The sequence below is a fragment of the Pogona vitticeps genome, chromosome 2, assembly GCF_051106095.1.
Source record: "Pogona vitticeps strain Pit_001003342236 chromosome 2, PviZW2.1, whole genome shotgun sequence".
Taxonomy (NCBI): domain Eukaryota; kingdom Metazoa; phylum Chordata; class Lepidosauria; order Squamata; family Agamidae; genus Pogona; species Pogona vitticeps.
In genome coordinates, this window is record NC_135784.1 from 18,674,189 (window position 1) to 18,698,703 (window position 24,515).

The 24,515-nt window shown below is 46.0% G+C and overlaps 1 protein-coding gene across 3 annotated transcripts in view; it reads left to right on the forward strand.

The window, feature by feature from the left end:
- LOC110071474 (uncharacterized) overlaps positions 1-22,677 on the forward strand; it is a 28,243-nt gene extending 5,566 nt beyond the window's left edge. Inside the window, exons 2-7 of one of the 3 annotated variants that reach the window (XM_078388021.1) lie at positions 1,796-2,749; positions 4,245-4,374; positions 8,227-16,439; positions 17,048-17,521; positions 17,911-20,028; positions 20,387-22,677. In XM_078388021.1, the coding sequence (XP_078244147.1) occupies positions 1,922-2,749; positions 4,245-4,374; positions 8,227-10,658 (3,390 nt within the window). In that variant the 5' untranslated portion in view covers positions 1,796-1,921 and the 3' untranslated portion in view covers positions 10,659-16,439; positions 17,048-17,521; positions 17,911-20,028; positions 20,387-22,677. Of the gene's footprint in view, positions 1-1,795; positions 2,750-4,244; positions 4,375-8,226; positions 16,440-17,047; positions 17,522-17,910 lie in introns of all 3 variants that reach the window. The other 2 variants (XM_072988249.2, XM_072988250.2) reach the window with 2 other exon arrangements.
- The last annotated feature ends 1,838 nt before the right edge of the window (positions 22,678-24,515 follow it).

The following is a 24,515-nucleotide window of genomic DNA, read 5'->3' on the forward strand; positions in this document are numbered from 1 at the left end:
GAAAAGTGTGCTATGGGAAATAATTTGATTGCTGGCATGTAATATTTTAGGAGAATGAATTTTTATTATTATTGTACTATTACTATATTACAACTTTAACTTCCTTTGATATGTGATGGCTGCCATGAAGTAAATCATGATAAATAATGTCCATAAGATATTACATTTTTGTTAAAATAAAAAGACAAAAAAATTAAAGCGAGCCAGTGAATGTAGTGCTCAGAGAGCTCATGAGAGGCGAGTTCGAATCCCTTGTCAGCCACGAAACTCAGTGGGTCGTCTTGAGCTATTAATTACATGAACCAATACAAACAGATCAACATGAGTAGCTGCCCTTTTGATGTTTCTTTCAGCTTCTGGCTATGAGGATTGCCAGGTTAATCATCAAAATCATCATCCAGTCTGCCCCCATGTCTGGGGCATGGCAGGAAAAATCTTGGATGTCTTTTTTCCTTTGTTGGCTAGGACATGGGGGTGAAATTTGAACTCCAGGCCTCTTCACAGACTTACTTTGGGACTTTGGATTACTCACACAAGGGCAGACGGGTTTTGAGGAAATAAGTTCAGGATTGTGCTAAATGATTACAAAACTATTCAGCTGATCAGTGGCAAAGCTCAGAACATCATGTTTTAGAAGCACTGACCTGCAGCTAGACAGTCATTGCTGTGACTGGAGAGGTAATAAGCTGCATTCATTTACCTTGACTCTATCGCAGGACAAAAGTGCAGAAAACTGGTTCTCTCTAGTGGCCAATTCTGATATTACACCCTAATCATCATCCTGTGCCATCAAATCAGTTCTGATTTATTACAACCCTTTGCAGGATTTTCTAGAACTACACAACCATTGCTGTAATGCTCTAATTTCCACACATTGTAGCCGAAATGCAGACTGGATCCTGAAATGGTACTAACTGCCCTTGGCTTTATTATATACTAGTTTACAGTGGTACCTCGCAAGACGACGACCCCGCTGAACGACAAATCTGCATAACGATGACTTTTTGCGATCATTATAGCGATTCGCAAAACAGTCATTCCAATGGGCGATTTTCGCTTGATTATGATTTGGTCCGTGCTTTGCAAACCGTTTGTTCACAAGATGACGGTTTTTACAGCTGACCGTCGGCTTCGCAAAATGGCTGCCCTGTGTTTTCTGGACCCATGCTTCACAGGACAGCCATTTTTACAGCTGATTGGCGCTCGCAAAATGGCTTCCCTATGGGCGATCTTCGCTGGACGACAAGGTATTTTCCCCATTGGAACGCATTAAACGGGTTTAATGCGTTCCAATGGGGAAACAGATTTCGCATGACAATGATTTCGCTAAGCAGCGATTTCAAAGGGACAGATTATCGTCGACATGTGGGGCACCACTGTATATGTTTATAGCTTTTTTTTTTCCTTTTTCTTTTTTGCTATCACAGGGAAAACAATGAAAAAAGTTAATGAAGGACACACACATGCGCGCGCATGCACTCCGGTGAGTGCCCATGTGTTCAGAGAAATTATCAGATTTTTTTTGGCTCACGCTTGAAATGAGAAAATGCGCATTCATAGGTTTGCTTTTGTGATACCTTTCGAACAGATTCATCATTTCCCGCTTCCATTTGTGCCTTTCCTCCAGTTCAGGGGACGCGATTTATTTTTATTTCTATATTTCCTTGCTTACCCCCACAGCCACGATGCTGTGAGGTAGGCCAGGTTAAACCTCCCTGGCGTCCTGAACCTGGGTTTTCCAAGGTTCTGCTCTAACTACTACACTTTAATGCTTTTTTTTTTCTTTCCATTCCAGCGAGAAAAGTCCGTCCCCGGCTAAAGTGGCCGGCTGATTTCCCGTGACTCCAGAAACTCTATCTGGATAGGTGAGAAACTCAGAAGAGCCAAAAAGGTCTCCAAGCGAAGGTTGGGTTGATGGTGGATGAGGCCGACCTGGGCCCAGGGCAAAATGGCCGGCGCCAGGGAGGGAACGCAGTCGGGTTTCGGCCTGCGGTTTCACACTGAGCATGAGCAAGGGATGCGTCGCTGGATTAAAAAGGAGGAAGAGGATCCGTCCGATTCCACATCAGGTGGTGCCTTAGAGGGAGCTTCTCCAACCATGCAGGCAGCGAGTGCTCAGGATTTGTTCCTGAGGCTGCCTGGGGAGCAGGAAGCGGGCGAAGGCTTGCTTCAGCGCTGGGAATCCCAGTGGCAGGAGTTCCTGAAGACCCTGGAGTACCCTCCACCGGAGTGGGAGACGCCCCGGTTCTTGGAGGAACCCACGCCGTGGGACAACACCAAGGCCTTCCTGGCCTCTTTCGAGCAAGTGGCCGAAGCGTGCCAGTGGCCTCGGGAGGACTGGATGGCCCACCTCTTGCCGGCCCTCAGCGGAGAAGCCGAGCAGATCTTCAGCAACCTGGACCCTCGAGAACGGGTCAACTACGACAAGGTGAAGGCAGCCATCCTGCGAGGGGACGCTCTCGCCCGGGAAAGGCAGCGCCAGAACTTCCGGCGCTTCTGCTACCAAGAGGACCAGGGACCCCGGGAGGTCAGCAGCCAGTTGCAAGAGCTCTGCCACCGGTGGCTGAAGCCTGAGAGGCACACCAAGGAGCAGATCCTGGAGTTTCTGATCCTGGAGCAGTTCCTAGCCATCCTGCCCCTGGAGATGCAGAGCTGGGTCTGGGAGCAGGGTCCCGAGACCTGCCCTCAAGCGGTGGCCCTGGCCGAGGATTTCCTACAGAGGCAACCCGCCGAGAATCGGGAAGAACAGGTGAGAAAGGGGGGGGGCGTCTCTGGCTGCAACCTAGCAAGAGCCTGAAGAGGGGAGATAGGATGAATGGACAGGGCATGAGATTATCTAAGACAATCTCAGAGACGTTATACAGTGGTGCCCCGCATAGCGACGTTAATCCGTTCCGGATTAATCGTCGCTATCCAGAAACATTGCTATACGGATAGGAAAACCCCATAGGAACGCATTAAACAGAGTTTAATGCGTTCCTATGGGGCCCAAACTCACCGTTGAGCGAAGATCCTCCATAGCACCACCCTTTTCGCCGCCTTGGTAAGCAAGGAAACCGCGCGAAAATGCTTGCAGTGGCCATTTTGTGTACCTGGCGACCATTTTGGAACCGCTGAACAGCTGTTCTAAAAACATCGCAATGCGAAGATTGGTAAGTGAAACGCTTACCGATCATCGCAATGCAATGTTTATCCTACCTAAACATCACAATTTGATTGCATTAGCGATCGCAAAAAACAGATCGCTATGCGGATTCGTCGTTAAACGGTGCACTCGTTATGCAAGGCACCACTGTACTGGAGGAATGTATGAGAGAAGGTGTCATCACACACGTGTTCTAGTTTTGTGGCATTCCCAAGAGATCTATGAGTGAGTGACCTTCGAAACAACCCGTCCTCAACAGCCCTGCTCAGCTTTTGCAGCCTGAGCAGCCATGGCTTCCTTTAGGGTGTCAATCCGTCTCACATTTGGGCTTCCTCTACTGTTCCTTTCTGTTCTCTCCAGGATTGTTTTTCCCACCGAGGGAACTTGTCTTCCCACTACATGCCCAAAGTACGAGAGCCTCAGTGTGACTAGAATATGGGACTAATGAAGCCTCAGTCTGATCCAGCTTGTTCCTTCTTGGGTTCTTTTATTTTTAAAGAAAGATGGCTAATATTCTTTTATTATTATTATTATTATTATTATTATTATTATTATTATTATTATTATTATTATTATTATTATTATTATTATTATTATTATTATTATTATTATTATTATTATTATTATTATTAGTTCTGTCATTCTCCTTCTCTTTCTTTCTCCCTCACTTCTCTCCTGGAAGATGAAGCTGGTCTGACCGTGAGGGTTTTTCGGTTGTTAACAAAGATCAGTCAATGATTTGTTACCCATCATCATCATCATCATCATCATCATCATCTTAGAGCTGCAGAGCTGGAAAGGACTTCTGAGTCCAAGGAGGCCCAGTGGGGGAATTGAACTCCCAGCCTCTGGCTCTGCAGCCAGTGACCTCTCCTGAAGGGACAGGAGTGCTTTTGGGTTTTATTTTATTTTATTTTGCCTCAGGTGGCAAAATAAAACCCCACCTTGGCTGGCTTCAGATATTCTTTGCAGCTAAACTTGGGTGGGCAAGTGGGTGGATGATCCTTGCTGTTCCACCTCCAGCAACAAAATGTCCGAGGCCGGCTTTGCCTCATCCCAAGCTGGTCTTAAAGGAGAGTTTTCCCTTTTTTTCCTTTAGGATCTGGGACCCATTGAGGAGGTCGCTTTGTACTTCTCCGAAGAGGAAGAGGGCCAGTGGAATGGCGAGCGGAAACACAGTCCCAGGGAAGCCTCTCAAGCGAGTGAGGCCGGAGACGCCACCTCCATCGGTAAAGGCCACTACGTTTGATTTCGCTCCACCTTTTACGGGTCTCTGTGTGGTATTTAAAGACGTGTCCCATTTCTCTTCAAAAAAACTTAACTCTCGAATTTCTGTGGGAGCTGTCGTTCAGCTTTCCTGGCCCACATTAGAAGTGAACTTCACTCTCTTCGAAATGTGCATTTTGTACAATCTGAATGAGTTTGTGGCCTTGCTGGCTGTATCACCATATGGGCTGAAATTTAGTCAATGAATCGCAACTAGAAGAGGCCCATTGAGTCAACTCCTCTGTATTTTTGGTGGGTCTACTCTAGTTGCAACGGAATACTTGTTTAGGCCTTTTCTCCCAGGGATGCCAAAGTCAGGTGCGTGTAAATCCTTGTGGTTAAACTGCAGGATTGCAGTCAAAACTCTGCTCATAACCTGGGTTTAATCCCAAGTAACTGGTTTGAGGCTCACTCGGCCTTCCATCCTTCCAGAGTCAGTAAATTGAGCACAGTCGTGCCTCACTTGACGATGTTAATTCGTGCCAGCAAAATCATTGTAGAGCGAAAACATTGTCAAACGAAACAAAAAAAATCCCATTGAAACACATTGAAAACCCATTCAATGCGTTCCAGTGGGCTGAAAAACTCACCGTCCAGCAAAGATCCTCCATATGGTGACCATTTTCGGTGCCTGTAAAGTGAGGAAACAGTCCTAGAAAAGAGCGGGGGGCCATTTTGAAAGCCGGCAGCCATTTTGAAACCAGACGATCAGCTGTTTGCTGATTGTCGTAAAGCAAAAAATCGGTTCCCAAAGCAGGGAACCGATCATCGCTAAGCGAAATTCCCCCATTTAAGCCATTGTTTTGCGATTGCTTTTGCAATCGCAAAAACGTCAACGTAATGCGGATTCATCGTAGAGCAGGGTAATCCTTCAGCGGGGCACGACTGTACTCAGTTTGCTGGGGGGGGGGCGCCAAGGTGTAGCCTGCATAATTAAATTGCAAACTGCCCAGGGAGTGCCTTAAGCACTGATTTGGTGGTTTATAAACAGTCAGGTAGAACTCCCAGAATGGAGAATTATGGGACGTGTAGTCCAAGACATCCAAAAATACCATCCTGAATAACATCTCCATGATGTATGTGCCACTGATTACTGGACGCTAGAAAGAAACATGGGAGGTAGGTATTGTCAAGGATTTGGGTCTGGGAGCTGGGCCATTTTGCAGCTGAGGAGAAGGCAAGCCCAGCAGCTTTTTTCTACCCCAGAGCCAAATTTCCTCCTACAGTCAACCCTCGACTTAGGAACGTCCCTATATACGAACTTTTCAATTTACGAACGGCTCCACTGGCAAAAATTGGCATCGACTTGCGAACAGAGCCTCAACCTACGAACGAGGTCGAGGCTCCGTTAGCAAGTCAATGCCATTTTTTGCCAACGCAGCCGTTTGTTCCTTCGACGTCGGCGGGGCGGAGGGAAGCCCTTTGAGAGCTCCAAAGCCAAAAAGGCAGGGAGAAAGGGCAGGAAATTTGAATTTCCAGCCCTTTCTCCCTGCCTTTTTGCCTTTTGAAATGCTGGAATGGATTAATTCCGTTCCCATGCATTTCAGTGGGAAATGGTACTTTGGCTTACGAACTTTTCGACGTAAGAACGTCATTCCAAAATGGATTAAGTTCGTAAGTCGAGGTACCACTGTATTTTCTGCCACCAGCCTTCTCTTAAGACTTGTTTCACCTGAAACAGGCTAGAGTCTTAAGTGTGATACCCTTTGTACTCTGCACATGTTGTATGAAATCAGTTTACTCTGGTCTTGCGGAATGAGCCATTTAGCTTTCTGGATCAAGGAAATGGCTTTATTTAGAGAGAAAAAAAGGCAAAACACTAGTAAAAGGCGGGAAGGACTTACAGGTTGCAAAGACGCAATTGAAGGGTTTTCAGGCAAGCATAACTTTGAGCAACAGGCATTAGGGATTAAGAAGTGCGGCTATTTCAGCAATGGCCCTCAACATACTCCAAGTTCCATGTTCTTCTCCCTCCTACAGCTCCGTCTCTTGATCTTCTGGGGAAAAACCTTCTTTGTTTGACTTGGGAGCTCTATTTATGCTCCCAGCTTAGTTCGTGTATTTCCTGGGAATCTTGGCCAAAAGGTACTTCAGAAGAACGGTTTAGGACCTCGATATCTGGCAGAGCGCCTTCTCCCACCCAGTTCTGCCAGAGACACTCGTTCTAGCCAGGCCGGGCAGATTGAGCGGCCTAACGCCGAAGGAGGCCCGGAAGGAAAGAACGAGGAACCGGGCCTTCTCGGCGGTGGCCCCTTGCCTCTGGAACAACTTGCCAGTGGAGATCTGTCTGGCTCCCTCTCTGGGTGTCTTTAGAAGTAAACTTAAGACATGGCTATTTAGGCAGGCTTTCCCTCCTGCTGTATTTTAATATTTATAATTTTACATCTTGGATTTTTGCATGTTCATTGGTTCTATTGTTTTTAAATTTTGTAATGCTGCCCAGAGTAGACTATTTGTCTAGATGGGCGGGGTATACCGTATTTGCCGGCATACAAGATGACTTTTTGGCCCTGAAAATCATGCCTCCAAGTGGGGGGGTCGTCTTGTACGCCGGGTGCACGTCCAGCAAACCCTCCCTCTCTCCCAGCGAAGTCACTTACCTGGTAGTAAGACTGAGTAGAGCCCCACTCCTCCTTGGTAGCCTGGGAACCACCTGACTCTAGCGCTGAACAGCTGCCTGTTGGGAACCAGCAGAGAGGAGGCAGCCATTTTGAGATGCAACCACATGGCTGCTGCCTATCAAAATGGCTGCCGCCTCTCCAAAATGGCTGCCACCTCTCTGCTGGTTCCTGACAGTCAGCTGTTCGGCGCTGATGCTGTCCTTCCAGCAAACCCTCGCTCTCTCCCAGTGAAAGGAACTAAAAGCGGCAAAACGAACTCTCCCCATGATGCAGCCAAAGCAGAATCACACATGCGGAAGAGGCGGTAGCCTTATATGGCCAGTATATAACAAAATCTACATTTTGAGTGGAAATGTTGGGGGGGGTCATCTTATACGCCCAGTCGCCTTATACGCCGGCAAGTACGGTAAATCTAATAAAATAAAATAAAAAATAAAGAAGAACTGAGTACTTGGGCTCATTTGCCCCGGAGGTACAGTGGTGCCTCGTTTAACGATGTTAATTGGTTCCAAAAGAACCATCGCTATGGGAAAACATCGTTAAGCGAAACACCATTTCCCATAGGAATGCATTGAAAACCGGTTAATCCGTTCCAATGGGAACGGATTGCTGTCCTTAAGCGAAAATCCCCATAGGAAACATCGCTAAGTGAAACAATGTTTCCCCCAAGGGAAAGCCATTCAAAAGCACTGAAGCCGGCTGCAGTGCTTTCGAATGGCTTTCTGATCTCCGTTTTCGCTCATTTTTAAGTGTCTTAAAATGTTTGAAACCTGTTTTAAATGCTTGGATTTGGTAGTGCACCTTGTGAAACCTATTCAAACTTAATTTGGCTCTGTTCTGAGTCTTTGTTAATTTTTGGTGATTTTTTGTTTTCCCCATTTAAATCCATTGAACTGTCCGTGTGAATTGCTCCCTTCCCTTTCTGCACCATTTGGTCTTGGATTTCTGGTTTAACACATCTATGTGTAACTTAGTCACTTACTGCTGGCGATGTCCCCTTCTGTGCTCTCTCAGCGGGGTGAACCGATGCCTGGGCCACCACAGTTATTGCCTTCACGTTCAGCTAGTGGCTTTCCCCAAAGACATCTGGTTGATTGATGTGTGTATTAGGATGCATGTTTTAGAATGTACACCTATCTAGGATATTCTTTATGTCCTGGTTCTGTGCCTAAAGTCTTCTTTTCATTCTGGCAGGTGAAGAGTGGATGAGTAGCAGCGAAGAGGAGACATCCCGCTTAGAAGATTCAGACCAAGGACACCTCAACCACTCCCCAAAGGTGGGGAGGCCAGAAAGCAAGGTTTCCCTCCCTCCTCAGCCTGAAGAAGATGGCCTTGAGGGTTGGTGCGGAGAGGAGAAAAAGAACGATAACAGCCCACAAGAGAAAGCGGAAACCTCAGTCTTGTGGGAAGGCGAGGAACAGCTTGGCGGAGCCCGAGGGCCTCAGGGCATCAAGAAAGTAAAGAGCAAAGCTGTGTTCAAGGTAGGAAGATGGAGTTTCAGGCAAAGATCAGGACTTATCCGACGCGATACGTACAAATGCTCTGATGGCGGAAAAGGCTTCAAGCTTATCTCTCACTGTATTTCCCGTAAAGAACATCTCAGAGCAAAGAAGGCCCACAAATGCACAGAGTGTGGGAAATCCTTTATCGCCAAAGCCCACCTGATTATACATCAGAGAATCCATACCGGAGAGAAGCCCTATAAATGCCTGACCTGTGGGAAGACTTTTGCCCAGCGTTCGAACCTCACCGTCCATCAAAAGGTCCATTTGGGATCGAAGCGATTCCGATGTTCTGACTGTGGGCAAAGTTTCCGTTCCACCACCGGCCTTAGAAAACACCAGAGGATCCATATGAAAGAGAGCCCGTATAAGTGCCTCGTTTGTGGGAAAAGTTTTCAGATCCGTTCTCACTTCCTCGCCCACAAAGCAATCCACACAAGGAGAAAATCCCATAAATGTCAAGACTGTGGGAAAACTTTCTTGGACACATCGCACCTCATGATTCATCGGCGAGTCCACACGGGAGAGAGACCCTATAAATGCTTGGAATGCGGGAAAGCCTTCAGACAGAGTGCTCACCTGACGGTCCACAAAGAGACCCACAAAAGAATAAAATTGTTCACGTGTTCCAGCTGTAAAGAAAGCTTCCGTTCCAGGATGAGCCTCATCCAGCATCAAAGAACCCACACCGGAGAGAAGCCCTATAAATGCGCAGAGTGTGGGAAAACCTTCCAGATGGAATCCCACCTCATTGCACATCAGGGGACTCACTCAACCAAGAAGCACGGATGCTCCTACTGTGGAAAATCCTTCTTGTCCAAGTCCTACCTTATCATTCACCAGAGGATCCACACCGGAGAGAGGCCGTATAAATGCATGACCTGCGGGAAAGGCTTCAGCCAGACTTCACACCTGAACGTCCACATACAAAGACACTTGGGGGTGAAGCCATTTCCGCGGTCCAATGGCAGACAGCGTTTCCGTTCTGGCCCAGACCTTATTAAGCAAGAAAAGATGCCGGAGGAAGAGAATTCGTATATCTGTACTGATTGTGGGAAAAGCTTCAGAGTGCATTCTCACCTGATCGCGCACAAGAGGATCCACGCGATGAAGAAACTCCACAAGTGTCTGTTATGTGGCAAGTCCTTTATTGCCAAATCGAATCTCATCATCCACCAGAGGATTCACACGGGAGAGAGGCCCTACCGATGCCTGGCTTGTGGGAAAAGCTTCACCCAGAGCTCCCACCTGACCGTTCACGAACGAACCCACGCGGGGAAAAAGCCGTTGCAGTGCCCAGACTGTGGGAAAAGCTTCAAGCTCTCGTCTCACCTCATGGCCCACAAAAGAATTCACGAAGACAAGAAACCCCACAAGTGTTCCTATTGCAACAAGGCCTTCATTTTCAAATCGTATCTCGTCATACATGAGAGGATGCACACAGGAGAGAAACCGTACAAATGCCTGGCCTGTGGCAAAAGCTTTAGCCAGAGTTCACACCTTAATGTCCACAAAAAGACGCACGTCAGAAAGAAGCCGTTCCAGTGCCCCGAATGCGGGAAAAGCTTCCGAGTGGGCTCTCAGCTTATGGCCCATAAGAAAATGCACGTCGAAAGCAAGCCGCAAAGTAATAAATGCTTGGACTGTGGGAAAACCTTCATATCTAAATATTACCTTATTATTCATCAAAGGATCCATACGGGAGAGAGACCCTACAAATGTACAGCGTGTGGGAAGTCCTTCAGCCAAAGTTCCCACCTCACGGTCCACCAGCGAACCCACCAGGAAGGGGACGCGGTGCGCTGTTCTGACTGTGGGGAAGGTTTCAGTTCCCACGTCAAACTCCTGAAGCATCAGAGGACCCACACAAAGGGGAACCCATTTCTGTGCTCCTACTGCGGGAAATCCTTCGTGGCCAAGTCGCAGCTGGTGATCCATCAGAGAAGCCACACAGGCGAGAGGCCGTATAAATGCCTGGATTGTGGGAAGGGGTTCAGCCAGAGCTCGAACCTTATCCGGCATCAGCGGACGCATTCAGGGGAGAATCCTTACAAATGTTTGAACTGCGGGAAGAGCTTTTGTTCAGCTGAGAATCTTATTAAGCACCAGAGAATCCACACGTAAATGGACTCGCTTGCACGCTTAACGCTTTAGAAGTATTAAATTGTCTTTTGTTTTTCGAAAGGAAGAAGGAATGATACATTGCAGAAAACATTGCATTCGTGCTAGAAGAGATTCTGTCGTGGTTCGGGACTTTGCTATTTACTGAACTCCACAGAGGACGCAACGCAGCAGAGGTAGATGGATAGACCTGAGGAGAATCTTCCACTGGAGTGCAGGTTCTTCTGTGTGTGTAAATATCCACAGACAAGCTTAGACTCGTAGCACCTTGAACGTAAGGAGGTGTTTCTCTCCACGGAGCTTTGGTCAACTGTGGGAACTTTAACGAAGTCCGCTAAACCGCCGTTAAAGACTCCTCTTAACAACAGCAGACCAGAATGGGTCGGGCTGTGGTCAGGGACTTATGACCTCTGTAAAAGCTTCCAAGTTTCACACAGTAGTCCACGTCTCTTTACCTGGTTACTGTGTCACAGCGCAAACAGTGCAACATCTGCAGGCAAATTGCTCTCAGCCAGTGGTTCCCACCCTGGGAGGTGGTCTTCAGACATTCTTGGACTACAACTCCCAGAAATCCTGACTAGCATAGCTAATGGTGAAGGCTTCTGGGAGTGGCGGTCCAAGAACATCTTGGGATGCAAGGTTGGAAACCACTGCTCTAAGTTAAGAAATTACTACAGACATTATCAGTTGCCTACTGAGGTGTATGACTCGGTGTGCAACTTACAATGCCTACAGTGATTTCTTAAACTTGGGGCAATTCACCTCCAAGTTTACACTTTTTGCGTAACTACGCAAGAGGATTTGGGCCACTGCCTCATCTCCTTGCAACAGACTCTTTTCATCCAGTTGCTACTCCTGACTCATGTCCCTTTTTTGCCAGTTTGGTAAAGGTAAAGGTTCCCCTTGACAATTTTTGTCCAATCGTGTTCGACTCTAGGGGGCGGTGCTCATCCCTGTTTCCAAGCCATAGAGCCAGCGTTTTGTCTGAAGACAATCTTCCGTGGTCACATGGCCAGTGCGACTTAGACACGGAACGCTGTTACCTTCCCACCAAAGTGGTCCCTATTTATCTACTTGCATTTGCATGCTTTTGAACTGCTAGGTTGGCGGGAGCTGGGACAAGCAACGGGAGCTCACTCTGTCGCGTGGATTCGATCTTACGACTGCTGGTCTTCTGACCCTGCAGCACAGGCTTCTGCGGTTTAGCCCGCAGCACCACCACATCCCAGTATGTTGCCAGTTTGACAAGACCCCAAATTCCTGCAATGGTTGGCCGTACTGTATCTTAGAAAAAAGAAGGATGAATTTTTGGACCATCCATCCAGAAAAATTCTTCAGCCACCATGGCCTGCTCAGGGCTTCATTGTCCAATGCTAAGATCCTATTCCTTTTCTGAGAGTATATCATCTGTGTGGGCAGAGCACCATGCTCGATCTCTACTGACGCCAGCTTGTAGTAATGGAAGCTCCAGAGCTTGTGTGAGCAGTGGCTAGGGAAGAACTGAGTGTTCCCTGGAAACAGGATACAACCCTCTCCACAAAGTAACTTTTGCAAACTTTGGGAAATGTAGCACGTCAAATTTTTTGACTAGCAAAAATTGTTCCATCTAGACTGCTACTCTCTGTTCTGACAATACATGTTGGCCAAAATCCTCTTGACTAGCTACGCAAGTGGCGTAACCTGGGGAGGTGAATTGCTCCACATTGTTGCACGCTGAGTCATCCAACTCGGTGTGCAACTAGTAATGTCTACAGTGATTTCTTAACATGGGACAATTTGCTTCTCAAAATTACACCATTTGAGCTACGCCGGCATAATTAAGAAGGAGGATCTGGCCCAGTATCTCTTCTGTCATACGTTCCTACCTTTCCACGATACCAGTGGTAAGAGGAAGTCCTCCCATCACAGCTGAAATCCGTGGTATGCAGAATTTTTGTTTAAAAGAAAAAGTTGTTTCAGTTACTTTTCTTTTTTAAAACGATCAGAAAATCTGCTTCGGAGATATTTAAACCAGGCGTTGGCAAGCCTGCAGAGGTATAGGCCTGGATGTGCCCATCTTTGCAACCCCTACCCCTGTCAAAATGCCCCCCTTTCAAAATAGGACACACTCATGCCTCCATGGAGGGTACAAGGGGACTTGTTGAACTAATTTTATCAAATGTTTTATAATTTTGGGGGTGCATTAGGGACTCCAAGTAGATACATGTTGCCCAGCCCTTACTTAGAATATGACTAGTCGTTATCTGGGAAGCCAAACATCCGACGTAAACTATTCCACTACAGTGGTGCCCCGCAAGACCGGCGCTCCGTTTCACGACGAAATCGCATCACAACGAAGTTTTTGCAATTGCAAAATGATGATTTTCGCACAGCTGATTGGTGGTTTCAAAATGGCCGCCGGGTAAACAAAATGGCCGCCTGCTGTTTTCTGGGACGGATTCCTCGCTGCACAGGCAGCGAAAATGGCCGCGCTATGGAGGATCGTCACTGGACGGTGAGTTTTAAGCCCATAGGAATGCATTAATTGGGTTTTAATGCATTTCTATGTTTTTTTTAATATCGCATGACGACGTTTTCATTCAACAGCGATTTTCGCGGAACGAATTAAAGTCGTCATGCGAGGCACCACTGTATTGTCCGTTATTGTGAAATGTCGCATCAGTGGCATATTGAACGACAAAAAGAGAGAGTCAAATCTAGATCTTGAAACAAAACGAGGATTTTGGCACGGAAAGGCGCAAGATTTCCTTGGAAATGCTGGGAAAGTATAAAAGAAATGTAACAAAGGAAATCCTACCTAGAAGCGAAATATTTTCTCTGCTGATCTCATGCTCGATTTTGACTCCTCCCCCCCCAAATCATCCTGGATTGAAAGGAAATCTGTGAAATCAACTTTTTAGGATACAGCAGTCACTTCCGATAATATGACTGGTGAACGTGGGTGGCAGAGTGAAGTACCTTGGAACTGCTTCAGAAATGGTGAGACCTGAGTTGTTTTTAAAAAGGACCCGTTTATGTCACCATGTCAAAAAGGATGAAAAAGGGGATTGTATATATACGTAGATAGAGAAATAACAATAGATTTAAAAGGCTGCCTTTTTCGTTCCTCTTGAGAAAAAGGGCAACTAACTTCTGTTTGCAAAATTTAAAAAAAAGGTCATGTCTTCACACATTTCTTGTAAGTATGAAAATGATAATAAATAAATGCCTATATCTGTACAAAACCAAGTATTGCAGACTAGAATTATAGAATCATAGAATTACTTGAGTTGGAAGGGGCCTCTAAGGCCATCTAGTCAACCCCCTGCTCATTGCAGGAATCTAAGTCAAAACAGATCCAACAGATGATTGTCCGATTTGAATGCCTAAGCGTTGGAGTGCACATTACCTCTTGAGGTCATGGGTTCCCTTGTCGTACTGCTCTAACAGTTAAGAAGTTTTCCCTGATATTCAGCCTAAAGTCTGGCCTGCAGCTTGAGCCCATTATTATGTGTCCTGCCTTCTGGGAAGACTGAAAACGGATGCTTCCCTTTCTCTGTATGACTACATTTTCAGGTATTTAAAAAGTGCTATCATGGCAGTTCTTTCAATCTTTCTTCACAGGGCTTGGTTTCCAGCCCCCTGATCATCCTTGTTCTCCTCCTGTGGACCTGCTCCTGTTCGTTGACATCCTTCTAGAGATGGAGGAAGATCTTTTCCAAAATATGCGAACGGGAGGGTGGGCAGGAGAGGAAAAGAAAAAAAAAAGTGGATATTCTCAGCCAGCAAGACCCACGAGAACAAGTGTAAAAATTTAGCTGGAGAGAAATAGAAAGACAAAATGGAAAGTTAGTTAAAATCCTGGACTGTTTAATCTCTCTTAAGGCAGAGAGATGGCGTTTCAGATGACTATTGTTTTATATATTTATTGATCTTTATAAACCCGAGATTTAGAAATCTGAAATAATTAGAAATCTGAAGATTTCAAATGGTATTGGAATAATGATAGACTGCACACGAAATGAGTACACAAAAACAGATTATTGACTTTGTCTTTGAAGCCAGTGGCAGGTTGGGCTATGCAGGAAATCTCACAGGTAAAATTCTGTGTTTCTTTAAAAAATAATACTGTTTAAAAGGGTACTTAATGAAAAATGGTTGCATCATATATTTCAAATGTTAGAGAGAAGAATGTTCCACTGGATAGGTGTTGCTGTTACATGCCATCTAGTCACTTCTAACATATGGTGATCCTATGAATGTGCGGTCTCTGAAATGTCCTGCCTCAACAACCCTGCTCATCTTTTGAAACTCAAGCCTGTGGTTTCCTTAGAGAGTCAGTCCATCTCGTATTTGGCCTTCCTCTTTTCCTACTGCTTTCCACCTTTCCCGGCATTGTGGGCGTTTTCAGGGAATCCTGCCTTCTCAGTATGTGCCCAAAAATTAGGACAGCCTCAGTTTCTTCCATTTTTTCTTTCCAGAGAGAGTTCAGGCTTGATTTGATTTCTGGTGACAGCAGTAAATCCTTTATTACCAATGACCACAAGTTGGGGCCTGTCAAACTCTCTGAACTTTACTCTAGTTCACAAATGATACAGCAGACACTACCCTAAATCCTTTGGAGCAGGGGTTTTAAACTCCATTTACCTGGGGGCCGCTAGAGGCAGAGTCTGGGTGAGGCTGGGCCGCATCAGATTTTCCGCCAAGTGGAGCAAGAGCCCGAGAAAGCCGCCCAGGAGTTTCCTTAGCCGACAGACAGGTGGGCTGGCTGGCAGGCTGCAGTTCTGGATGGAGGGTGCAAGAGGTGCTGTCTTGGGAGAGAGCTGGCGAGCGAGGCAAGGCTTTTTTTTTTACTCTTGACAGCAGAGGATATGTGGGTGCTTTGGGGGGGACAGGCAAGGCAAGGGCCACAAACTGTCATCTGGGGGGCCGCAAATGGCCCCCGGGCCGCATGTTTGAGACCCCTGCTTTGGAGGAAGGGTGCAATTTAAAACAAAAAATAGAGAGAAAAATCCCCATTTTCTCAGATTGGAATACCTCTTGGGGCTTCATTTATTCATCTCAATCTCTGGATTTGCCCAGCAATAATTCAACAGGTGGAGGCCTCTGTCCAGGCAAAAGCTTAACCTGTTGAATTTCTGGATCTTGGAAAAACTTGTTTTCCAGGCAGAAATCCAACTGGGAAAGCCTTTTCCCCATCACTCCACCAGCTTTCCCTGTTGGACTTTTCTTCTGCATCGAGTTCTTTCATTAATGGGACAGGGCCAACGCAAATTGGGGGGGGCGTTCAGGGTGTGTGAATATAGTGTGATGGTCACTATTCCAGTTCGACCACGTAAGGGTTACAGCAATAGAGAGCGCCCAATGGAGATTGCCAGAGAAACTGGCAGGAAGTTCGCAGGCCTGCTTATTTCCGGCGGTTCCGCCTCAGCTCGAAAAAAGAACGGCTAGCGAGAAGCAGTCGCAGCAGCCAATCCGCAACAGGCGGGGGAACCGCGTGATGTCAGCCCACGCAAGTATGGACCAATAAACTTCCTGCTGAGGGGTGTGTGTCAAATTTTGGGAATTTGTATTTCATTGGCTTTCACTACAAGATGAGACAGCCTCCTCCTCCACCCGGGAGTCGTGATTCCATAGTCAAGAGGATTCCTCTGACCAATAATATGTAGGGAAGAAGGCATCAGCCAATAGAATGAAGAGGGGCGGGGCGGCACCGCTTTTAAAAGCAGCACGTGTTGGCGTATTCCTCATTTGGAAGCGTGCAGGTGGTTTGGTTGGCAAGGGTTTGACTCTGGGCGGTGGTTTGTAAGTGTTCTTTTGGAGCGTGTTTTGTGGCCGGTTGTTTTAGGCTCTGAATTGGGGGAGGGGGACTGGAGGGTAACGTTTAATAAGTAGTGGATTTTAGAAGATGTGGCTGTATTTGTCATTAAGGCAAAACCTTAAAATAAAAATAAAGCGGGAAAAAAAGACAAAAATGTTATGGCATCTTTTAATATTATATAGTGTTACATAGTCTTTAAGGTGCCACAACGTTTTTGGCTGTATTGCTTTAATTTTTTTTTATTTGCTTTCTGCCTGATAGAAATAATCGGGAGAAGGAGGTTAGTTTTAATATAGAAAACTGTTGGTGGGCTGTGGCTTGTTTGTTTATACATAAACACGTGCATGTGCCCCCCCCCACCAATGCATGCTGCCCACACGACCCAAAGGTCTCTGGGTGGCTTTCAACAATTTGAATTCAATAGAAATATAAGAAATGCAAACAATTAAAATAAAAATACAATGCTAGACATAATTGAAAACAATGGGTGTGCGGGTGGTTCTTTGCAAGGGTGAGATTCCAGATGTATACTTTGAAGGGGTTGGCTTTAGTTATCATTTTAATCGGGGTGTGTGTGTGTTTTCTGTTGCAGCTTTGGATCCCCCCGCCTTCCTGATGAAGGCTCTTTGACGAGCAAAGGACCAGCAATATGGTTGGAGCCTGGATTTGAGACAGAGGAGATGAAGACCTTTTGAGATGTACCTCATCAGATGGGAAGACACAAGATCTGGGTTCCAGAAGGACTGCAACAGGAGAAGGAAGCCCATCAAAAAGATTTCCTGCTTCTTGAATAGTTCCCATAATAGTAGGACTCCTGTGGGGCTGGCCCTCAAGACATTTTGCTGCCTGAGTTTTTTAAAAAAAGGATGATGATTCCTTTTTATCCATGCAAAGCAACTCAAGGAACTGGCAAAGTGTTACTTCTTGAAGAGCCAGGATAACAGCATTCAGCTGCTGAGGTGAAAACAGCAAGATTGGTAGGGCTGGCCCCAGGTTTACAGGACTCTGGAAGCAACGGATCTTATTTTTAAAGGATGATTTTGTTATTTAATGTTATTGCAAAAAGGTAAAGGTTTCTGTTGACAATTTGCCCAGTTGTGTCTGGCTCTAGGGGGTGGTGGTCATGCCTGTTTTTAAGCCATAGAGCCAGTGTTTGTAGACCAGACAAACCTCAATCCCCAGTCTGTGAACTGGCAGTGGTCTGTGGCTTAGGCAGGACTGGACTGCAGACACAGATCTCCTGCCCACCCCAGAAGCGCCCCCCCCCGTGGGAGGTGCCATATACATGAGCATGTGTCTCCCCCCCCCACTAGTCTGCTGTTTGGAAAAGGTTGGGGATCATTGCTGTAGTTTTTGTGGCCAGCGCAACTAGATACAGAACACAGTTACCTTTCCACCATAGTGGTACGGTACTTATTTATGTACTCACATTTTTACATGTTTTCAAAGTGCTAGGTTAGCAAGAGCTGGGACAAGCAACAGGAGCTCATTCCCTCACGTGGATTCGAACTGCTGATCTTTCGACCTTGAAGCCCAGAGGCTTTTTGCAGCTTAACCCGCAGCGCCACCACGTCCTTTGTTATTGTAGATGTTTATTAATTATTTTTCTATTCAGTGCTCCTCCCCTAAAGCAAGGTACAATAGGTATGTATGATGTGTATTTTTAAATTAGGTAACAGCAGTTTTAAAAAGTGAGTCATAAAGGAAAAGAAAATAGACGAAACATTTTTACGAAGTGCCAAAGTTTTCATCAATGGAAAGCAGTCCTAACGATTGTTGATTTAGTTAAAATGTTTAAATGCCATCAGAAGGGTCCAAGGTGTCTTACATTGTTTAAAGAAAGTATAAAGCCAAATGAGAAGTTATTGCAATGTTTAAAAAAACTTGGGACAGCTTCCTCAGTAGAAAGTTTCCTCCTCAAAGAATCCAACCATGTAAACACCTGTTGTGTACAAAAAGTTCTGTTTCAGCAGGGAGTTTCAGGTGTTTATACGTTTTGCATTCTGCCCAGGAGTAGTGTCTTGCCACTAGATGGACGGTGTATAAATTAATTAAATAAATGACAAACCTCAGGGCAAAGCAGTGTAAATAGATATATGAAAAGATCTCAACTTGGAAAAAAAATTCAAACCTAAGAAGCAATTTTTAAACAATTGATCCAACTTCCAGCAAGGTCTTCTCCCAATCAGCATTTATAGGCTTTCACTCCTGTATGAATCCTTTGATGGTCTCTTCTCCAACTGAAGTGCTTTCTGCACTCCATGCATTGATTGGATTCCTCTCCTGTGGGAATCCTTCAGTATTGACACAGTGTTGCCTTCTAACTGGAGACGGGAATGACCCACAATTCAGCGGATCAGGCCCGCGAGCGTTGTGCAAATGCCTGAAACCTTTGCACCCACTACTGTGTCACATCTTCCTGTGCCTGGCTTCTCGCAGCGGCCACACTCGGAGAGGCCAGAAAAATGTCAAAGTGCAACCGGGCCTTCTTGTAGGTGGGACTCCCTTCCACTAGACCAGGGGTCTTTTAATCCGGCTTGGTGAATGTCACAGGCTCAGGCGGGCATGTGGACGTGCGCATGTGTTCCTTCGGCCCTTGAAAATGTGGTGCATATATGATCTGGCCCACTAGCTAGAAAGTTTGGAGATCCCCCTGCCCTAGATCTATACGCCAGACCTAATTCCTCCCTATCTTTAGAAAAATTGGTGAATGTGGAACTCTATGAAGAGGCCTTTGAAAAACAGCTTGCTGCTGAAATAGCAATGTATTGCTTCTTTTGGAGTTTTAATTTTTTCTTTTGAGCTTGTGACTCTCGGTCAAATATTGTTGTGCCATGTTGTCCTTTTTAATGTCATTTTATGCTGCTGTTGAAAGGAAATGGTTATTGCCAATTTAATTTTCTCATGTTCAGTTTTTAAATGTGAGGTTTAAAGCAGAGGGAATTAGACTACAATTTTTACAAAATTTTCATCCTGGAGAGCAATCATTTCGATTGTTGATTTAGTTAAAATGTTTAAATGCCATCAGAAGGGTCCAAGGTGGCTCACATTGTTTAAAGAAAGTATAAAGCCAAATGAGAAATTATTGCAATGTTAAAAAAATCGGGACAGCTTTCCTCAGTAGGAAGTTTCCTCCTCAAAGAATCCAACTGTGTAAGCCCCTGTTGTGTACAAAAAGTTCTTTTTCACCGGGGAGTTTCAGGTGTTTTTACATTTCGTAATCTGCCCAGGAGTCGTGTCTTGCCACTAGATGGATGGTGTAGAAATTAATTAAATAAATGGCAAGCGTCAGGGCAAAGCAGTGTAAATAGATGCATGAAAAGATCTCAACTTGGAAAAAAAATTCAAACCTAGGAAGCAATTTTTAAAAAAACATTCGATCTAGGGCTTTCTCCCACTCAGCATTTATAGGCTTTCACTCCTGTATGAATCCTTTGATGGTCTCTTCTCCAACTGAAGTGCTTTCTGGACTCCATGCATTGATTGGATTCCTCTCCTGTGGGAATCCTTCAGTATTGACGCAGTGTTGCCTTCTAACTGGGGACGGGAATGACCCACAGTTCACCGGATCAGGCCCACCCGCTACTGTGTCACATCTTTGTAGGTGGGACTCCTTTCCACTGGACCAGGGGTCTTTTTATCCAGCTTGGTGAATGTCACAGGTTCAGGTGGGCATGTGGACGTACGCATGCGCGTGTGTTCCTTCGGCCCTTGAAAATGTGGTGCATATATGAGCTGGCCCTCCATCTGGAAAGTTTGGAGATCCCCCTGCCCTAGATCTATACACCAGGCCCAATTCCTCCCTATCTTTAGAAAATTGGTGAATGTGGAACTCTATGAAGAGGCCTTTAAAAAACATCTTGCTGTTGCTGGAATAGCAATGTATTGCTTCTTTTGGAGTTTTAATTTTTTTTCTTTTGAGCCGGATCAGGCCCACAAGCGTTGTGCAAGGGCCCTGGATGCCTTTGCACCCACTACTGTGTCACATCTTCCTGGGCCTGACTCTGTGCAGCCACACTGAGAGAGGCCAGAAAAATGTCAAAGTGCAACCGGGCCTTGTAGGTGGGACTCCCTTCCACTAGACCAGGGGTCTTTTTATCCATGCTTGGTGAATGTCACAGGCTCAGGTGGGCATGTGGACGTACGCATGTGTGTGTGTTTCTTCGGCCCTTGAAAATGTGGATCATATATGATCTGGCCCTCCATCTGGAAAGTTTGGAGATCCCCCTGCCCTAGATCTATACGCCAGGCCCAATTCCTCTCTATCTTAACTGGAGATGGGTATGAGCCAGAGTTCAGTGGATCAGGCCCACAACTGTTGTGCAAGGGCCCTGGATGCCCAACCCCACCGCCCCCTGCAGGCGCCCACTCAAAAGATGTGGCAGGGAAGGCGGTGACTGAGCGGGCGCCCACAGGATGAGGTGGGGCAGGGACACCCACATAACACCCGTGAGCCTGATCCACCCAACCACAGTTTGTGCCCATCTCTAGGTCTGACTGAAGCACTTTTTCCCAGGCCACGGAGGAAAAACTGTGGTGCTGTTAGAATTCCTAATGTATGTGTGTGATATATATAACATTTGCATCCTAGTCTCTCAAGACTGAAGGATGCTTAAAACCTTTGCACCCACTACTGTGTCACATCTTCCTGTGCCTGGCTTCTCGGTGCAGCCACACTGAGAGAGGCCAGAAAAATGTCAAAGTGCAACCGGGCCTTCTTGTAGGTGAGACTCCCTTCCACTAGACCAGGGGTCTTTTTATCCATGCTTGGTGAATGTCACAGGCTCAGGTGGGCATGTGGACGTGTGCGTGTGTTCCTTTGGCCCTTGAAAATGTGGATCATATATGATCTGGCCCTCCATCTGGAATGTTTGGAGATCCCTCTGCCCTAGATCTATACGCCAGGCCCAGTTCCTCCATATCTTTAGAACATTGGTGAATGTGGAACACTCTAAAGAGGCCTTTAAAAAAATCTTGCTGCTGCTGAAATAGCAATGTCTTGCTTCTTTTGGAGTTTTAATTTTTTTTCTTTTGAGCTTGTGACTCTCGGTCAAATGTTGTTGTGCCGTGTTCTTTTTTCAATGTCATTTTATGTTGCTGTTGAAAGGAAAAGGTCAATTATTGCCAGTTTAATTTTCTCAATGTTCACCGCCCAGAGTAGTGAGCTGTCATGAAGTTGGATGGAATTAAAAATAAGTGTCCCGCAGAGTCCTCTGTTCCTGAGCGGCAAGGTTGGACTATGATGGAGCAGGAAGTGGCTGGATGGCCCTCTAGGCCAGTGGTGGCGAACCTTTTTGGACTCTCATGGCCATACTGGGGGGGGGGGCAGCAGCAGATCCAGAAGTGTGAAATTGGCATTGGAAGGGGGAATCCTGGTGGCAGACCTGGAGGACCTGGAAGTGGTGGCAGAAGGGCGAATCCTCACATGGAGGTGCCACCAGTTGCTCCAGATCTGCCTGCCAAAGCGCCAGCGGTGCAGCTGCCTCCTGAGGTTTGGGGGGGGGAGTAGTGATCTGGCGACCTGTGCCTCGCATGCCTTCAGAAAGGGCTACATGTGCCAGCTGTAGCATGCGTACAGAGCATTTATGCCACTGTAATATTCTAGGAGGGTGGATGCTAAAATGCCCTAAATCGGGGGTCCCCGGTCCGTGGCCTGGTGCTGGTCCGTGGGCTTGCTGGAACTGGGCCAGAGAGGTGGATCTCCGCCTTCCTGCCTGCCCGGTAGATGTCTCATACGGGGGCGTGTGGCACGCATGTGTGACATGCACCCCTGCGTGGGGATGTCCCCACACCCGTCCATGATCCCCAAAAAGTTGGGAACTACTGCCCTAAATGGTTTGCAGTGCCCCTTGACCTTAGGGCTACATAGGCAGTTCCTCCGTCATACAGCCTCGCAGCTCAGAAATACGTAGAGCAATCTTCTCATTCAGCAGCTGTAGTTTATGTCAAACACTTGAAAGGCACTTGTTTTAGGGTGATGCAATTACTTCACTTTTTGTGAATCTATGTAACTTGCTTGTCCTTGTATTATTATTTTCCTCTGATCCTGTTGCATTCCTTAGTTCATGTCCCCACATGATGTACCTCGCCTTGCAGATTGTAAGCCTGAGGGCAGGGATTATGGCCTATCCTGCAAGCCCCTCTGGGAAACTCATGTTGGCTCTAAAGGGCAGTGTGGAAATGCACTAGATGAACACTTAATAAATACCTGCTTTCGCTTTTTCTTCAGTAGCATTGATTTCAAGGAAAATGAGTTTGACAGACATATGTCCAAGGTACATTTTATTTTTTACAGCTGGCAGTCTCTCAGGAGTTGACTTGCTGTCAAAAATGAAGAGGAAGCTACTAAATGGGGTGTCCTGCTTTTGACCCATCGTGAGAAGGCAGGAGTCCCTGAAAAAGACAGTAATGCTGGGAAAAGTGGGAGGTAACAGGAAAAATGGAAGACCCAATACAAGGTGGACTGGCTTCCTAAAAGAAGCCGCAGGCTCGAGTTTGTAAGAGCTGAGCCAGAGTGGTTGAGGACATGATATTTTGGAGATCGCTCCTTCATAGGATTGACTTGGTGGTACATAACAAGATAGCATCACACTCAAGAAAGTGCTGTCTATCGCAATGTTTTCCAAATTGTGGGTCGTAACCCCCAATCAACACATTTTCTAGGTGGGTCACAAGTCATCTTACAAACGATGTAAGCCTTGATGAATAAATTCTTTTTGTAAGGCAAAGGTTCCCCTTGACATTTAGTCCAGTCGTGTCCGACTCCAGGGTGCGGTGCTCGTCCCCGTCTCCAAGCCGTAGAGCCAGAACACGGCCAGGAAGCCCGAAAAACCCACGACAGCCATTAGATCCCGGCCGTGAAAGCCTTTGCGAATACACGTAGAGCCAGCGTTTGTCCAAAGACAGTTTTCGTGGCCAGCGTGATGACACTGAATGCCATGACTTTGTAGTGGGATATTAAAAGTTGGCGTGTAGGTGTATGTATGAGAAATGAGCCATTTAAGAGAGAAAGAAGCCTTTGTTTTCTGAGAAGGGATTACTCCCCCCCCTCAAAAATGCCTATGTATGCAAACATGGCAACGAGGTTACTTGGCTTTAATAAAGTGGGTTGTGTGACTGTAAAAAAATGAACCACTGGAATATAAAGCCTTAATTCTGCCTGATCCCTAGTAACTAGTATGTTGCATCCATCCATGTTGGAATACTGCATCCTCTTTGAGTACCTCTGAAAAAGACTGAAAATCATTGCTGGAAAAAAATTTAAATACTTCTGACTTGTATTTGTCCATGTTTCTGGGACATTGGCTGGATTCTTCTGAGACTCAGAGCATACTTGGCTCAAAGTCCTGTATGAATCTTTAGAAATCTTGTGTATTTGCCTAAATTAACATGCCTAGGCATATGTGCTGAAGTACGTATATAAAGGCAATGTTTGAATGTATGTGCCATTTTTAACAAAAATCGACTGCCTTGGAAATGTGATTTAAAAGAGGATATAAAAAGGGGGAAATAATGTTGGAGGTTGCTTTAGACCCCTTCAAATATCAGGAGTTCCTTACACGTCATCATTTGTTATAAATAAAATTAATGAAAGACATTTTTCTTGGTTCCTAGAAATGGTTTCAGCTTTTTTCGGATTTGAATTCTGTTAAGGTAAATTCTTTAGAAACAATCTGAAAGGATCTAAATTCTTCAGGAATACCAATGCCATGGATCAAACAGCGCCTGTCTCTTTCTGAACAGAAAGGAGGAAGAGTGCGGGCAATCTTAATTCAGCACGGACCGTGTTTGGATATAGAGGCATTCCCACCATTTGTCATTAGACATGAATATAGCTCAGTGGTTGAGGTTGTGGGTTTGATTCCACCTTGTGCCTTTTGTGAGTAGAGCCAGCCTGGGTAGCCTTGGGCCAGCTGCACTGTCCCAGAAGTACCCTCAGAAGAAGGGGATGAAGAACCCCTTCCGAGTATTCTCTGCCTGGAAAAGCCTTGAAAGGGATGTCGTAAGTCAGAATGGACTTTAAGGCACATATTATTACAGAGGTGCCTCACATCATTCCA